General features: G+C 39.5%; 1 protein-coding gene across 1 annotated transcript in view; it reads left to right on the top strand.

The window, feature by feature from the left end:
- Positions 1-16,932, top strand: part of LOC109910686 (dynein axonemal heavy chain 9-like) — a 419,178-nt gene extending 402,246 nt beyond the window's left edge. The window contains exon 66 of the mRNA XM_048611128.1: positions 16,426-16,932. Within this exon, the coding sequence (XP_048467085.1) occupies positions 16,426-16,653 (228 nt within the window). The 3' untranslated portion in view covers positions 16,654-16,932. The remainder of the gene's footprint in view (positions 1-16,425) is intronic.
- Positions 16,933-19,258: the final 2,326 nt, after the last annotated feature.

Genomic DNA, 19,258 nt, shown 5'->3' with positions numbered 1-19,258 from the left:
TGCTGCTTGGCCTGCTGTGTTCATCCAGCTCTACACTTTGTTATCTACCATTAACTTTATAGCTTTCGTTATTTTATAAACTTGTATCAGGCCACTTCTCAACCTCCTACACTCCAATGAAAAAGGTACCAGCCTTTCCAACCTTTCTTTATAACTCAAACCTTTTATACCCTCTCTAGCTTGATAATATCCTTCCTATAACAGGGTGACCAGAAATAGACACAGTATTCCAGAAGAGGCCTCACCAATGTCCTGTACAACCTCAACATGACTTCCCAACTTCTATACTCAAAGAACTGTGCAATGAAGGCAAGTGTGCCAAATGCCTTTTTAACCACCCTGTCTATATGTGATGCAAACTTCAAAGAATTATGTACCTGCACCCCTAGGTCCCTCTGTTCTACAACACTACCCAAAGCCGCTCTAGCCTTGTTTGTTGTACCGAAATGCAATACCTCGCATATATCCAGATTAAACTCCATCTGCCATTTTCAGCCTATTGACCCATTTGATTAAGATCCATTTGTAATCTTAGAAAACCTTCTTCTCTGTCAACTATGCCACCAATTTTGGTGTCTTTCACAACTTACTACATCCAGCTGCTGAGGGATCTCTTCTTTTTCTGGCAGTCCACTGTGTCAGCTAGATTTTAGTTGTCATAGCAAATGTAAATGATTACTGGGTGACATGGACTAGCTACTGATAACATGGTTTTTTACTCTGTACACAGCCCATGTTGTTTTAGAGCTCAAAGGTTGTTGGCATCACCCAAAAAACAGACACTAATAAGCCCCAAGTTCTCACCCCGTACTATTTGACTAGTCCACCTTCAGATTTGTACATAGGAACAGAATGTTATCACTCTGTTAGCTGCCTCCAGTTTCTGTGATAAATATTTAAAGTAAGAAACTAAAATAGAAATTGCTGGAAAATCTCAGCAAGTCTGGCAGCATCTGTAGAGAGAAATCAAAGTTAACGTTTAGGGTCCAGTGATCCTTCTTCAGAACTACTGGTAGCTAGGAAAATGTGTTTTTTTTATGGAGAAGATAGAGTAGGGGTAAGGGGTAAGGAGTAAACAATAGGTGGCGATAAAGCCCAAAGAGAGAGAAGAACAGTTGGATAGACAAAGGAGTGGATAATAGTCAGCCTTGGAGAATGAATGGCTGCTAATGGGGACTATTAGTGACTAACAATGAGTTGTGTGTAATAGCAAACCATGTGATAACAAGGTCTGGTGTGTAGGGGTTGGAGTGAGGACATGGGAGAAGGTGCCTCAAGCCATAAAATTACTGAACTCGATATAGAGCCCAGAAGGCTGTAGAGTTCCCAAATGGAAAATTAGGTGCTGCTCTTCCAGCTTGCACTGAGCTTCAGTGGGAGCACTGTGAGATTTGCTAGTTCTCATCATTAGTTTAAAGGTAAGTGTCCATAGTCCAGCTCTCTCATTAGAAAGAGACAATGGGTGGCACTTTAACCTGTGGGCCATCATGGCTTAGGTGAGGGGCTGAGTTTAAGAAGGTGGGGCTTTCATAATGACCACAGCCAGTGTGGGAATTGAACTGATGCTCTGGGCTTCACTCTGCATCACACACCAGCCATCCAGCCAACTGAGCTAAGAACTAGGTCAGCACATTCAAATTAAACAGTGCAGTCCAACAAACAAATTAGAAAAGTCATTTTTTTAAAAATAATTTAACGTGCTGTTGGGTTTGCAGGAAATTGGGTTACAAAAACAATTCAAGTATGTTAAATGACATGGTATTGATCACCTCTATAAAATCTAATGATTACTTTCAAAAACAGAAGCAAAATCATAGGATTTTCAGTTTAAGCTTTTGTCAGTTTGTTCAGCGTTATGGGGACATTGACTCTGGAATAAAACTGCAAGATTCACCTTGGCCATATACCAGGATCTGATGGTGATTACATACTAAAGGAAATACTGCTAAACTTCTTGCAGCCAGCTGCTAAAGGAGACTAGACATCAATTTTCAGTCAGTTTTAAGTTTATTCACAAAGTGTGGCAGTATAAATTCAAAAATCCTAACTACAAGCCACCATCAGTGTCATAAAATTCTCTTTATATGTGCATTAGTAATTAGCTAATGAGGTCTCTGCCATCTGTATACACTTAACCTTAATTTATACAATCAACATGTATGACTACTGTTGCGAAATTGTATAGAGTATTTGTGAATTGGAAGGCAGGAAGTTAGAATTTGTTTGTAAAAATGATAGAGGGAGAGACTGCGTAGTCCCTTTAAGAGGTGATGTGCTTTTCTAAGCTTGGAGATTTAAATGAAAATGTGTGTGTAAGAAGCTGAAGAGGTACAGCCAGTTCTGAAATTGAAACATGTATCAGTTGGCTGTGTGATTGGAAACCTTAGGCTGTTTTGGTATTTTGACAACTAATTTGAAGATCAGCCAATTAATTTAAACCAAGCACTTAGAGATTGAAAACCAATTGAATTTAAATCTGATGGTTTTGACAACCTCGGAACAATCCTATCAAAAGAAAATTGACAAGTCATCGGGGTCAATAAGGATAGGGTTTTTGAAAATCAGTGTGAGAGCGAACTGCTGTCTAAAGAGTAAATATCTGGCTCTCACAGAAATCTCTACGCTCTCTGAGAAAGCACCATCCACTCATAAAGGTACCAAAACACTCCTAGCTAAGATTCCTGACAGAAGAATTCACAGAGAAAGCATTCCTGACAAAAGGATCAGCGAAGAAGGTAAAGAATTTCTGGCACATAACCTGGCTATACTTTTGAGAGTCTAGGTTTTAATTTATTTTTATTATTACTTGAGTTTATATAAGTGGAACCTCTGGTCATTCGAACAGCATACCGGTAGAATTTTGTTCAGTTAGGGAATAGTTAGTGGTTAAGGGGGAATTGTTCGATTGTTAGTAGTTCTGTTAATTAGTTCACTGTTAGGGTTAAATAAATACATTGTTACTTATTACTTATAAAGTGAAAATCTGGGATATTCTTTCATCTAACCACTCCTTTTTAACAGAGGTGAGGCGAGCTTCTCTGGGTGTTTTGGGTTTAATTATTAGAAGGGGACCTCTACTCCCACCGTAATAGGTTGGGGCCCCTTGTGTTTCAATTTTAATTATCGGAGGTTTTCAACCTTCCCATCCTAAAACTACAAAATCCCTCATATTAAGTTCAAAAACATTTTAAAAAATCCAGTTAGTTAATCTACATTCTTTGGTAGGTATAACATTTTTTCATTACATTTTTAAGTGTTAGGTTTTGAATTGGATTTATTAATCATATCTAAAGTCTCATATGTGATAGCTGTCCCCAGGCTGCACATGGGAAGGTGCTGCTGTTCTAATAATATCTCTGAAATAATAAAGTAAAGCTGTATTCTATTGCCCTGGGGATCAAAGTTTCGAAACATACCACAGCAGATGTTGAAATTTGAATTCAATAAAATCTAGATTTCATGGTACCATGTAATCATCATTGAATGATATAAAAGCCCATCTGTTTCACAAGTGCCCTTGAGGAAGGGAAATTTGCCATTCTTATGACTTTGGATCAAACATGGACAAGGAAATCTCATGACAATTAGCACTTAATGATCTACTTTTGCTAATGAATCAGTACTCCTCCATGTTGAATATCATTTGGAAGAGGTACTGAGGATTGTATGAGCACAAAATCTACTCTGGATGTGTGATTTCAACGCCCAATAGCACCACTACTGACTAAATTGGTTGAAGCACTAATGACATAGCTGCTAGACTGAGTCTGCGACAGGAGATGAGGGAACCAAAAAGAGAAATATTTTCTTGACATCATCCTCACCAAACTACCTATCCTTAATACATCTGTCTGTAACAGTAATGTGAGTAGAGACCACCACACAGTTCTTGTGGAGACCAAGTCCTATCTTCACATTAAGGATAACCTTGTGTTGTTGTGTGGCATTACCACCTTGCTAAATGGAACAGAATTTGAACAAATCTAGCAACTCAAAGCTGGGCATTCATGATTTACTGTGAGGCATCGGCAGCAGCAGAATTATGTTAAAACTCAATATATAACCTAATATCTTGGCATTATATCATTACCATCAAGCCAGGAGGTCAACCCTGATTCAATTAAGAAAGCAGGACTACATGCTAGGAGCAGCACAAATGAGGTGTTACCTGCATGCAGCTACAGCACAATATACTTGCATACTAGACAAGAGGAAACAGCATGCATCTTTCCTATATGTGGCATCAAGAATTGAGCGTAATAGCCCAGTTGAAGCTGAATAAATGTCTTATACAAGTTGAATATAATATCCCTGATCTTGAGCCTCTGATGATAAAGCCTCTGATACTGTGTGCTTCATTAACTGCTCTTTCGGGCTGTCCTGCCACATTCAATGACTTATTCACATGTGTACCCAGGTCTGTCTTTTGCTGCTCCCCTTTCAGAGTTGTGTTCTTTTTTTCATATTGTCTATCTGTATTCTTCCAACCAAAATGAATTGATTCACAATTGAAAGTGTTGAAATTGTGCCCTGTAAACCAAGCTGTAGGTCATTATTATATTTCAAGAAAGGTGAGCATTCTATGACTGACCCCTTGGAGATGCCATAGCAATCCACCTCTAGTTTAAAGAAAATAAAACTCATGAACAATAAAAACAAAAAATGTTTGGAAGAAAACTCTGTTAACCATTAATTTCTGTTTCCTATCAGTCAAACAATTTTTGCATGTGTTCATTTTATTGCATTTTATTCCATGTGTTTTGACTTTGTTCACAAGTCTATCCTGTGGCAATGTAGGAAAGAATGTTTGGAATTCAGATTTTCATCAACATTATAACCCAAATCATTGCATTTTCAAAATTTTTCTTTATGAAATCCATGCCAGCTTTTCTGAATTAACCTCGATTTGTCTTGAATTTTTGATTCTAGAATACTTTTAGAATACTGTGTTCAATTCTGGTCTCCCTGCTATAGGAACGATGTTGTCAAACTTGAAAGGGTTCAGAAAAGATTTACAATGATGTTGCCAGGATTGGAGAGTTTGAGCTGTAGGGAGAGGCTGATTAGGCTGGGGTCTTTTCCCTGGAGAGTTGGAAGCTGAGAGGTGACTTTATAGAGGTTTATAAAATCATGAAGGGCATGGATAGGGTGAACAGCCAAGGTCATTTTCCTTGGATGGGGGAGTCCGTAACTAGAGGACATAGGTTTAAGGTGAGGGGAGAAAGATTTAAAAGGGATCTGAGGGGCAATCTTTTCACGCAGAGGATGGTGTGAGTACAGAACAAGCTGCCAGAGGAAGTGGTGGAGGCGAGTACAATTACAACATTTAAAAGACATCTGGATGGGTATATGAATAGGAAGGGTTTAGAGGGATACGGGCCAAATACTGGCAAATGGGACTAGATCAGTTTAGGGTATTTGGTTGGCATGGATCAGTTGGACCGAGGGGTCTGTTTTGTGCTGTATAACTCTATGTAAAGGTGGGTCAGTCTGCGCTTGCATTAATATCACTGCAAACAGAATGTAGGGAATGAAGCAACAGGGTTAGGATAAGCCCCTTATAGCCAGCCGGTGTCACTAGCTCCATCTGCACATGTGCCATTGGCCATAGTGTAAAAATAAAGGGCATGCCATTCAGGACTGAGATGAGGAAGAATTTCTTCACTCAGAGTTGTGAACCTGTGGAATTCTCTCCCGCAGGAAGCTGCTGGGGGCAATTCATTAGATATATTCAAGAGGGAGCTGGACATGGCTCTTACTGCTAAAGGGATCAGGGGGTATGGAGAGAAAACAGAAAATGGGACACTGAGATTGCATGATCAGCCATGATTATGTTACAGGCTCAAAGGGCCGAATGGCCTACTCCTGCACCCATTTTCTATGTTTCTATTCAAAGTAACCACTCCACCACTAAAATTAGTTTGTGTGCAAGAACGGTCTCGCCCACGCCTAACCATTGCTACTTCTTAGGCAACACAGGTTTTTTTTTTAACTAACTTGTCGATACAAAGAATTTTAGACTCCAAAACTTGAAACATTTTGACATGAGCAAGAAGCTTATCAGCTTATCACAAAAACTAAAAGATTAATTAACACTCGGATTCTGATGGGTACGGGTCCCATTGCCCAGTCAAAGAACAGTGTAGAAATAATAATCTCCCTCAGTTCTGCTGACTACACCCTACTTTTAGCACAATAAACTTGAAATGTTACTGGCAGCACAAGAGCATTGACCATATCATTATTAGATCTTTACAGGTCCTCTCTAAAGAGAGGTACAGAATGGGAAGGCAGGAAATCATAGCTACCTGGAAGACAACTAAACAGCAACATAACATTATAATTATTTGAATCAGAATAAATGATGTGCAGAATCTGGAAGCCGCAATACACAACTGCACATTTTGTAATCAAAATGTTTGATTGTTAAGGTTATAATCAAAACATTTCAAGTGTGCTAACATTCTTGTAAAGCCTTCCAGGAAATGTTCTTTCTTGGACAATTGGACAGAACATTGGGATACTGAAATTAAAGGGTGAATTTTCGTAATGCACATTCTAAGATTGCTCAAGAAATGCAAGGCATATACACAGCCTGACACAGTCAGGTATAACTAATTAGTGCACTTCCGCCTACTGGAGCGGGAGGCTTTCAACACTGCAGATCGAAACCAGATGAAGTGTCATAGCTGGTGGACAGCTAGCCTTTAATGAGGCCTTAGAAGAGAGCTTGTTATTAGAGTCTCGTCTCCTCCTCATGTTTTAGGCACCAGGAAGCAAAAAGGAGAGAAGAAATAATTGGAAGTATTTTTAATTCAGATCTGATTTCTGATACTTGTTTGTTTAGTTTAATGAATGCCTTTATGTGAGATCCATACCACTGGGTTGACTATTGGCAATGGTCATTATTGATCATATCACTTGGAGTGGCCTTCCTGTGGGATTTTTTTTAATCAGATCAGCTTGCACTGAGGAAAGGTCATTAGACCCAAAACGTTAACTCTGTTTTCTCCTTCACAGATGCTGCCAGACCTGCTGAGCTTTTCCAGCAACTTTGTTTTTGTTCCAGCTTGCACCAAATTGGGACAGTTTTCTGAAGAAAGTTTAAGGACCAAAAATGATTATTGAATGTGCTGATGAAGCAACGTTGATGTTTTTGAATCTTCAGAGCAAATATTATTCAAAGAAAGCACAATGACAAAGTATCAAAATACACACATGATTAGCAACACTAGGAAAGAAGAGGAGGATAATGGTGAATGTACTTAGATTTGCAGGAAACATTTGATAAATGTTGCGTCAAATGTTACTGAGGGAATTAATAGCTCATGGAGTACAAGGGTAATATGTCTGCATGAATAGAAGATTAGCTGGTTAACAGGAAGCAGAAACAGAAACTATAAATGAAGTAATGTGTGGTGGTACCATCGGGTTCAGTGATGGAGCCTTATCCTTTATGATTGCTATTAATAATGTGGATGAAGAGACTGAAAGTGAAGAGCCATACACTTTCTTCATCAACCTGTCTACCTGTGATTCCATTTCAAAGCAATTAGCTTTTAAAAACAGTGACCCATCCTCTGCGCTACCTCAGCCACTTCCTCCTGCACTCAATCTTGGCTCCTCATGTGATTCAGACCAAAACTGGGGGGGGGTGCGGCTGGTGAGGCGGCATAGTGATTGTAACGAGATCAGCCAACTGGACCTCATAGAATATGAGATACCTGATTGGGGCTGTTAATTTGGTCCAGATAAAAAGGATGAGTGTCAGAGATACTGACACTCTAATGCCTGACTCCGAAGAGGCAGCACTAGGGTCAAGGACTGTTTATGTGTAAGTTAAGTGTGACTTGGCGAAGGGATAGCGGGCTCTGTGGGGTTATTTCAGGGGGTGAGGAAGAAATAGCCAAGGTCAACTCAGAAGCATGTATATTCAGAAGCAATGTGTACAATCACAATGGAATTATATCAGTAGCACCACATTTGTGACAGGTAGCTGCTATTCCTGGGTGTTCACGTCGTACTGCAGCTCCCTGCTTGCGCTAACTACTGCACCTGGTGGCGACATTCACCATAAATACAACTTTGTTGTAAAAGATACTTCTCACAATACAACTAATTGTACCTCACCAGTGTATTTACATAACAAATACCATTCATTGCAATAATTGTAGGCTTTTTCTTTTGGTAAAATATGTAGAATTCTAGCATGAGCACATTCCAGTTCAACCTCAAGGTTTTTTTTTCAGTAATTGCAAGTGATATCTTGATTTAAGAGGATTCAAAGCAACAACATATAGGTTACCAAATAAACTACTGCTTTATGCTACCACCCAAGACCAATTCCAATGTCAGTCTCTTTTCATGGATAACATTCTGAGATTGTGGTCAAAGGAATCACTGAATTTCAAGCCATCATCGATATTAGGGATGTTACCAAGGCAACAATTGTCTCAGTCCTTCACTTTGCCTTGTGCATGGTCAAGCAAATCAGGTACAGAGTGTTTTTCTCATCATGGTCTACATGCATGTTTTTGTTCATTGCTGTCCAATTTGAGTCATTTCAGAGATGAATTTCTGCAGTTCCACCACCGTACGCATGGAGCTTCTGGGCTGCAAGATAGCTACATGAGTCATCTTCACTCTTGAAAGAGCTTTCTGTGTCCCACATGACAGCATCCCACAGGCACAATTCATGGACTTTTATTGAAATCCAGAGGTCTATATAATTGTGAACAAAAAAGCTCCTGAATCAACGATGAACATGTCTTTCATCATTTTGAGCTCATGGCAAATGTCCTGCAATCATGGTTCAATTTGAAGTATGGTCCCAGTTTGCTTTATCTATGTTCTTTATATTATCGGCTGGATTTCAAGCTCCAAAGCCAACAGGTTTGAACATGGAATGGGAATGGGGATGGGATGGTGTATGTAAATCCAGCAGGTGATATTCCTAGTGTATTCTCACCCACCCCTGACCCATCTGAAACATTGCAGGACGCTGGAGAGATATTGTATGGCCTGCTCCACAGACTCTGGTTCTGTTGAGAACCAAAGTGGCCAAATATTTGCTGCTTAAGGGCTTTATCCCACCCTGACTGATATATATTACCTGGAACGAGGAGGCCCAAGACATGCAGGAAGCCAGTAAGGATTACCTGCATAGGAATAGTGGTGGAGAGTGCCCTAGCCCTGTCAAATACCTTCTAATGTCAAATATCCATTAACACTCCTCTTGAGCCCAGATCCTCACCATCCTGTACACACCCCACCTCATCCTCACTTGTGCCCTCCAAGTGACGCTCGGTTCGGGACATAATTGTCAATATGGGTTCCTCAGCACTGTGGACTGCCTGCAATCTCAGCAATGTCTCCCAATGATAGTACTAAGACAACCGAACTGCAACCCATCTGATTGACCATCAGCTCAGACCATGACCTTGCCAAGAGAAAGGGGTAGAAATTTGATGTTAAAGCAATTAACGTTAGTCCCAGTATTAAATTGATGCTGAACAGGTTGTGGGATTTTGGGATCCCCTACCCCAAACTTTTAGCTACAGCTGTGGGTCCCCATAAAATGCAGCCTCATACAGTTTTAAGATCAGTTTCAAGGCTAAATGCGTACCTTTTTAGAACTATTCCTCATAGGTTGGTAAGCTGACATTAGGAGTCAGTTTAATGGTTCTTCTCTCCACTGCCTCCATTGATTTGAATGTCTCCCAGACCAGAATTGAATATAGTACTGAAGGAACATTCTGACTTAAACATATTATTTGCTTTGTGAATTGTTTCTCTGCAGTGATTGAAATCATCAAATCTCGATCTCATTCGGTTTCACCTTCAGCTATTTCAACCTTATTCATGAAGTACTAATGTAGCTCCTATTTTTCCCATGTGCATCATTTCACCATTGGTCCATATTAAATTTTGCACGTCAATTACCAATTCCAGGATATAATATCGGATACACCAATTTTATTCATTTCTCCTTTATATACAAGTTACACAGCATATAACCCTTATTCTTTCATTTCAGTTTTATAGAAAACCATTTTTATACAGCATAAATTTATTATTGTGAAGTATATGAACTGATGTGAAGTCATGACATGCTGAATTAAATTTATTCTATCCAACTCATGTAGATCAAGGACATTTCGAGGTTTGTAGCTGGTAACAGAACGCCTCTGTTAGACTCAGAATTCTTATGGTGAGGATGGAGAAACTATCGTTGTTTAAATCCTTCCTGTAGTAAGACAATTATGAGGTTTATAAGAATGTTATGTATTTTGGTTCTGCCTTTAACTTCAGGTGGAATGAAGCAGGTCACGCGCCCTGTTCAGTAGGCTGCCTGACCGCAAGCTTGGGTGGTTTGATTAAAGGAGGTCTGAGATTAAAGGAGATCTGTATTGATTTTTGTTGAGTGGAAGAATGCAAGGTACTTATGCTTGGAGACAACGGTAGCACCTTGTGAGTTAACAGTGGATCAACTATAAAGTTGTTGAGGATCAAAAACAAAGTTACTGGAAAAGCTCAGAAGGTCTGGCAGCATCTGTGAAGGAAGAAACAGAGTTAACGTTTCGGGTCCGGTGACCCTTCATCAGAGACGTTGGGTTTAGTTGTTGAGGATGTTTGGTTGTAAACAATTGTGCTTTACACTGTTCATTAACGTTCAAGGTAAAAGAGAGTTGGTGTTTCAAGGATGGCTAAGCAACACTTCTACCTGAATACATGACCCATTTGATTCACGTTGCCATGGAGATGGTCTTCAAGAGAGGAAGGTAGTCAGTTAAACTGACAGTATCCAGGAAAGGGAGAGCGAAACTATACTACCAAAAAACCCACAGAAGTGTAGAAACGGGCTCACGTACTGATTGAAAGAACAATTTCATGAGCAGTTAAAATGAGATTGGAATGTTTGCCTAGTTATTGCTCGAGAAAGAATTTCTGGGAGAAATATCTTCATTGTGAAATACAGTTCTGAGGCTTAAGGTTCCTTTGCTGAGAAAGGGCTAGAACAGGAGGAAACTCTCTGGACCTAGGAATCAATTTGAACTGGTTCCTGAAGAACTTAAGGTCTATTTACAGAACAGTGTAAAGTATATCTTTGAATATATTTTCAGTCATGCTAAATTACGTAAAAGCTGAGTTAAAAGTTGTTGACCTCTACAGTGATCTTAAAAGTAGACGTGATTAGATATTAAGTGAGAAAAGAGAAAAAGGGGCAGCATGATGACTCAGTGGTTAGCACTGCTGCCTTACAGCACCAGGGACTTGGGTTCGATTCCACCCTTGGGGGACTATCTGAGTGCAGTTTGCATGTTCTCCCTGTATCTGCGTGGGTTTCCTCCGGGTGCTCCGGTTTCCCCCCTCAGTCCGAAGGTGCGCAGGTTAGGTGGATTGGACATGCTAAATTGATCAAAGAGTCCAGGGACGTACAGGCTTGGTGGATCAGCTATGGGCAATGCGGGGTTACAGGGATAGGGTGGGTCTAGATGGGATGCTGTTTGGAGGTTCGGTGCAGACTCGATAGGCCACACGGTAGGGACTCTATGATTCTATGAATCAGGTTTGGCCGTGGTGCCACCCTTTATAGGTAAATAGTCTGCTAGTATTCATCCTTAATGGTCTCATGATCAGAGAACAATGAACCACCTTGGAACAACAGCCTACCAAAAGGTCAGTAGGCAAAACTAGCAGAGAAGCTTTATGTGGAAAATAAAAGTAAACTTACCAAAGGTTAAATTATTACAGCTGAACTAAACAGCAGTTGTTGACACTTTCTTTCTTTAGCAAATGTTGATTCTATTAAGCTCCTCTAAGCAGTCTTTTAATACAGTTAGGCATAATCTAATCACCAGTCTTAAATGATTTCTTTCAGTTTAATGAGATACTATTGATCTCAGTTAACTGAATGAAGCTGTATGGGAGCTTTTGATTGGTCTTTTGTTTACTTGTTAAATTATTTTGTTTTTAACTGACTGATGGCAAAATGGTAAATTCAATCTTTGTTGAATATATATTGCACACAAACAGTAATGGGCCAGAATTTAGAAAACATTTAAGAGAAGTTTGTTTACATGTCTCCAGTTAACATTTAGATGAATATGACTTTGACCTTAATGGCTGACCTGATCAGAATAAATGGCCTCTTTTAAATGACAGTTTGTGCTGCATTACTTTGAAAAGACTTTGGGAAAAATCTTACGCTGCACTCACTAGGAGTGGGAAACAAAGTGGGCAGGAGAACTTAATCATGTAAGACAGCAAAAGTCAGATTTTCAATGGCAAGATGAAAGTTTGCAGTTATATTTTTGGAACTTTAAACATAGGTCAAGCTTCTTAATGATAAGTATTAGGAAAAATGTTTGTGTGTATTTGAATATTGTGATAAAGTCCCACACAGGAAGCTAGAAAACAAAACAACATATCAGATTGAGGATTGTTTAACTGGCAGAAAGCAGAGAGTAGGAAGAAATGGATCATTCTCAGATTGGCACACTGTGACCTGTGGGTTACAGCAGGGATACATGCCGAGGCCCCCACCTGCTTATAATCTATATCAATGATTTGGATCTGAGAACCAATTGTAGTATGTCTAAATTTGCAGATGATGCAAAACTTGGTGAGAAATAAATTGTGAGGTGGATGCATTCAGGGTTATTGAGCAAGAGCATATGGGATATAATGCGATATGTAAGGAATGATCCTCTTTGCTGGGGTACTTCTTAAATGGTAAGAGATTGAAAGATGTTGGTGTCCAAAGGGACCTAGATGTCCTTGTTCATAAATCACTAAAAGCTAGTATGCAGGTTTAGCAAGCAACTTGAAAAGCAGTTGTTATGTCAGCCTTTATTGCAACAAGATTTGAGATAATAACCAAAGAAGTCTTGCTTTACTTGTGTAGAACTTCAGTGAGTATTGTTTGTAGTTCTGGTCACCTTGCTTAGGAAAGGAAAGACTTGCGACAGACGGAGTGCAGCAGAGGTTCACAGAAGTCATTCCAGTTGTGGAACTGTTGTTTAAGGAGAATAGGCCTGGCTTTTAGAAGAAGTGGTCAGCTTGTAGGAAGTGACAACATTCTTAAAGGGACAGATGGAATAGATCTAGAAAAGATGTTTCCATTGGCTGTGGCATCTGCAACCAGGCAACACAGTCTCAAAACAAAATCCGTGGCATTTAGAACTAGGATCAGGAGCTTCTTCACTCAGGGGGTGGTGAATCTTCTGAATTGTCTACCCTGGAGGCATACAGAAGATTAGTCATTAAGTAAGTGCAAATCAGAGGTTGATAGATTCCTAGTTACTAATGAAATCAATGAATGTGGAGATGGCACAGGAATATAGCATTTATGTGGATAATCAAGCATAATGTAGAATGTTGAGGTTGGTTGGCTCGCTGAGCTGGTTTGTTGTTCCGCAGATTTTTCATTACCCTGCTGGGTAACATCCTCAGTGCAGCCTCTGATGAAGCGTCGGTGTGTTTTCCTGCCTGGTTTTTAAACTCTCGAGTCCGTTGAGCTGGATTGCCTCACTTCCGGTTTTCCTTCGTAGTGGAGTGTATATGGAGTCGAGTTCTATGTGTTTATTAATGGCTTTCTTCTTGGAGTACTAGGTTTCTAGGAATTCCCGTGCCTGTCTCTGCTTAGCTTGTCCCAAGATTTTGGTGTTGTCCCAGAACAGAAAGTGGTCAATTAAGATTTTTAATTTTAAAAAAAAATATATCAGTTTATGAAAAATGGAGGTAAATTAGTAGAAGTTGCTTTGTTTCATTCTGGTATGGTAAAAGTCATTTAAATGTGACATCGTGGTGTAATTTCTTTCAGTTAATAGCTGGGACTTTGGATTTCTTTTTGAACTTAACTGACAGCAAGAATCATTTACAGTGGTTTCCCACTAACAATGTCCCTCTAGCTAACCTAGCTGGAAACAACTAACAAGGAACATCAGCGGTGAAACCATTCTGGATCTTTCCTGGTTTACATGATGCAACTAGCCACTGAATAACCTTGGTGAGCTAGCAGTGACATTTGATTGAATATCCTGACGTGAAATAATAGGTCTAATATGATATTAAAACATGGAAAATCCAGTGGAACTTTTACACCATGGTGACTTGTTCACTTTGCTTTACATTAATTTAACATTTAACAGGGGCTACACTAAAATAAAATCACAAGCTAAACAATATGAAATATCTCAATTCGAATCGAACTCCTCCAGTATAATATTATCCTGATTAATAGAATCCCCAAGTGAAATGCTGTTTGGCAGAACATGCTCTTCATGTTTTCATGAGGGTTCATTGTCTAACATTTTCAGCAGAGTTTAATCACAACAGTGAAATCACACACGTTCTATGCCCCCTATGCCTATCCCATCTTGCGGGTTTCAGTTAAGGTTTGGTCTTGTAGCTGAGTGATGACAAAACTATACACAAAAAAAGGATTTGCATTTTATAGCACTTTTCATGACCACTAGAAACTGCATACAGTATGACAAACACTCACACACAACAATGCTACCCTAACCTGATACTCTGTTTCTCTGATGTTGTTTAAGGGATAAAATTACTGGAAAATATATTGAATTCTATTGACTGTTGTTGCTGCCACTTTAATCAGCAATTACAGATTCATAACATTGGCAAAGATCCATTCAACCTACCCTGCCTATGCCACTTCTTTGAAAGAACTATCCAATTAGACCTACTTCGCTGTCCTGTCCCTAAATCCCCACAAAATTTTCCCCTTGAAGTACTTGTCTAATGTGATGAAAGTTATGACTGAACCTGCTCCCTGCCCCCTTTTCAGTGGTGAATTACATGTTGCTGCATAAATGTTGTTTTTCTCCTGTCACTGTGGTTATTTTGCCAACTACCTTAGAAATCGTAGAATTCCTACATGTGGAAGTAGGCCGTTTGGCCCATCAAGTCTCCAAAGAGCATTCCATCCAATCCCTGTAACCCTACATATCCCCTTTCTAATTCACCTAACCTGCAGAGCTTTGGACTGTGAGAGGAAACTAGAGCACCCAGTGGAATTATTTGTCTCTGGTTTGTGGATCTTACAAGACAAACAGTTTCCCTATTATTATTCAACGGAAGTCCTTCATTATTTTAAACACCTCTGTTATGTCTCTGCTCTTTGTAGAACAATCCAAATTGATTGAGTCTCTTCAAGTAACCAAAGCCTTTCACCCCACTCTAATTCTAGGAAACTTACTTTGAACTTCTTCTAAGGCTTTGACATCTTTCCTAAAGTGTGTGTCCAGTACTGATTGCAATACTTCAGCTAGGGGTTGGGTCAACTTTTCATAAAGTTTAAACACAAAGCAGGAGAAATCACCACCTTCATAAAAGGTGAAGTAAATCACTGATTCACGCTGTCATAGTTCTCAGGTGAGGCTCTCAGGATGTAAAACTGGATGGAGGTTGGCACTGGTGGAATGATACTCAGACCATCAAATTTGCTCTAGCATCCAATGGCTGATTGGATTATCCTTAACTCCATTTGCCTGCATTTTCCCCATAATCCTGGACTCCCTTGCTGATTAAAAATCTGTCTATCTCAACCTTCAATATCCTTAATGATTCAGTCTCGACAATCCTCTGCAATAGATTCACTACCTTCTGAGAGAAAAAAAATCCTGCTCATCTCTGTCTAAAATGCATAAACTTACTCTAAGTTTATACCCTCTGGTCCTAGATTGTCCCACAAGAGAAAGCAGCCTTTCTGTACTTATCTTATCAAAAACTCCAAGAATCTTATGTTTCTATAGGTCTCCTCTCATTTCCCTAAACTTCAACGAATACAAACCCAAACTACTCAAACTTTCCTCCGGAATCAACCTTGTAAACCTTCACTGGGCTACCTCCTATCTTCAGATAAAGGGGCCCAAAAGTGTTTAGGTGTGGTCTGAATTGCAGCATGTATAGTTTTAGCGAGACATCTCTATTTTTATGTTGTCTTACTTTTGAAATAAAGGCCACTATTCCCTATGACCAGCTGAACTTGAGTACTAACTTTTTGAACTTTATGCATGAGGACCCCCAAATTACTTTGTGCTGCAGCTCTCTGCAGTCTTTCCCCATTTAAATTACATTCATTCTTTCGATTCTCCACGTCAAGGCACTCCAGGAGGGACTGAAGGACTTCAATCTATACTGTACTTAACTCAGGATATTTCAAGGACCTTTACAGCTAATTGAGTACTTCTGAAGTATAGCTACTGGTTTAATGTAGAAAGCTATGATTTAGGGCAGGTTTTAAAGCATTATTTGGAGGATGCATTTGCCAGAGGACTAAGATTATTGAGCAAGTAAAGGATTCTATGGTACCTGTTTGCCAAAAAATTCAGCTGTGAACTGCATTTGGTGACAGGGTCGATCTGCAGAACTCTAACAGCCGCTTTTGTTTTTCCACAGAGTGGAATTATTGCTGATGCGCGTTTGAAGGAACTGACGCCAACAATGCCAGTAATTTTCATCAAAGCTATTCCCGTGGACAAGCAGGATACTCGCAACTTGTACCCTTGCCCAGTCTACAAAACACGCCTCCGAGGCCCAACATACGTCTGGACATTCAACCTGAAAACCAAGGAAAAACCATCCAAGTGGGTGCTGGCTGGAGTTTCACTGCTTCTGCAGATTTAGGCAGGAGGGTTTGTTCATTCTTCCCAACACTGGCAGAAAAGACTACTCAGTAATGCACACTTGAATTTAGACCTCTCAATTTAGTATAAAGATTAATAGATTTTTGTCAGCAATATTAAAAGAAATGATTTAACAGGGTTTAACAGTTCTGTGAATACTTGGAGCAAACTTTGCACTTCATTTGTGATTTCTCAATTTGAGTCACATACGAATATAATTTGTTACTCTCATGTATGTGTAACTTAAATGCCTTTTTTCTAAATAAAGTGCATTTTCAAATCCTCTGATAACGGTGATTTATATGATGCACATTTGGATCTTGCTCCCAGTTGATTTTACACTGTGAAATTAATGAGTAAATACAACACAGTATGCTGGCACTATCTTTTGTTAAGTGTGAACATAAAGCTTCCTGGATGATATAAATCTTGATGGTGGAACTGTTAACTGTTTTACCTTCACAACTTAGGAGTTTCTGTGAAAGAAACACATATGAATATTTAATTGAGTAAGCTGCAAACCAGAAGTTTGATAACACTCAAAGAATGGCCAATATAAAAACATTGGCATAAGTACAAGAGGCTGGTAAATACATTATCAGCAGTTTCTATAATAAGCTGGCAGAAAATGCAGAATTCTTTCATCTTGGCTATTTGGCACTCTAATGAATTTCTTTGCATGATTTTAAAATTTTCATGCCCATCTCCAGAGATCTCAGGTTTACTCGGAATATAGCCTTTCGCACATGAAACATTGCTTCATCCCAGAGCCAACACAGACTGAATCAACAAACAAGGTTGATGTGGAGGGCATTATAGCTGGGTAAACCCATGTTCTAAATTGATGTGCACAGATCTGTAGTCATGGCCAAGATCTTAAGACCAAGGATTAGAAATCCCTTAAGGTCTCTCGTTTCAAATCTGGGCGACTACTTTACAGCTCGTTCCTGATTTAAGAGGCTTTTGTGGCCCATGGTAGTGTCCATACCTCTAAGCCAGAAGGTCTGGTTCAAGTCCTACCTGCCATGGAAGTGTATCAAAACATGTACAAACGGGATGATTGTCAATAAATACATATTCCAGCTGTATCGTGATCAAGACTGGTAAACCTTCCTCTTGTTTTCTCTCAGGCATTTTGTTTCTTGTCATTTTATCGGGAACTCATTACCAGACCCTTACTGTATGTTTTAGATTGGACACATTTTAGAATTGTGACAGTTTTTCTAGAACCAAAATATTCTTTAAATATTCATAAGTTCCATGGGTCTATAGCCATGGAGAATTCTAATTGTTGGGCAATTTAAAACAATTCAATTCACAATGTGATTTGATTAATATCTCTCTTAAAATGAACTTTGATGCCTGCTTGAAAATGTATATTGGAAGAAGGCCAGATAAATGTTACACTTAAACCATTCGCTCCTATTGAGCCAAAACTGATGCCTAAAGGGGATTGGAATCATACCTAGCAGGACGGAAGATGGTTGTCATTGTTGGAAGTTAATTATCTCAGCTCCAGGACACCTCTGTAGGAGTTCCTCAGGGTAGTGTTCTAGGCCCAAGCATCTTCAGTTGTTTCATTAATGAGACCCTGTATCATAAGGTCAGAAGTGGGAATATTCCTTGATGAGTAAACAATATTCAGTGCCATTTGCAACTTCTCAGATTCTGAAGCAGTTCATGACCACACACAGAATATTCAGTTTGGGCTGATAAGTAACAAGTTACGTTCACACCACACAAGTGCTAAGCAGTGAATATCTCCAACAAGATGGAAGCCGACCATTGCCCATTAACATTCAATGACATTGCTGTCAAAGAATCCCTCACTATCAACAGTCTGGGTTATAATTGACCAGAAACTGAACTGGACCACCCATAGAAACTCACTGACTCCTCAAAGTCTGTCTACCATCTACAAAGCACAAATCAGGAGTGTGATGGAATACTCTCCACTTGCCTGGATGAGTAAAACTCCAAAGGTACTCAAGAAACTTGACATCATCCAGAGCAAAGCAACCAGCTTGACTGGAATCCCACCTGACACTTTCATCATTCACTCTCTCCCAGACCAATGAATAATGGTAGCTATGTGTACTATCTACAAGATACACTTCAATAACTCACCAATACTACACAACAGCACCTTCCAATCCAGAAACCACCACCTAGACTACAAGAGCGGCTAATACAAGGAATACTATCAATTGAAAATCCCCTCCAAGCCACACACCATTCCTGACTTGGAACTTGTTATTCTTTAACTATCATTGGGTCAAAATCCTGAATTTCCTCCTATATCACACGGACGGTCTTTTTTTTTCTCTTTATTCATTCACAGGATTTATTGCCTATCCCTAATTGCCCAGAGGGCAGTTAAGAGTCAACCACATTGCTGTGGGTCTGGAGTCACATGTAGGCCAGACCAGGTAAGGATGGCAGTTTCCTTCCCTAAAGGGCATTAGTGAACTAGATGGGTCTTTTTCCCAAAATTGGCAATGGGTTCATGGTCATCATTAGATTATTAATTCCTGATATTTTTTGAAATCAAATTCCACCAGCTGCAGTGATGGGATTTGAACCCCAGTCCCCGGAATATTATCTGG

The sequence above is a fragment of the Rhincodon typus genome, chromosome 23, assembly GCF_021869965.1.
Source record: "Rhincodon typus isolate 14 chromosome 23, sRhiTyp1.1, whole genome shotgun sequence".
NCBI lineage: Eukaryota > Metazoa > Chordata > Chondrichthyes > Orectolobiformes > Rhincodontidae > Rhincodon > Rhincodon typus.
The sequence above is the reverse complement of the archived record's forward strand: the minus strand, read 5'-3'. Positions and strand labels throughout refer to the sequence as shown.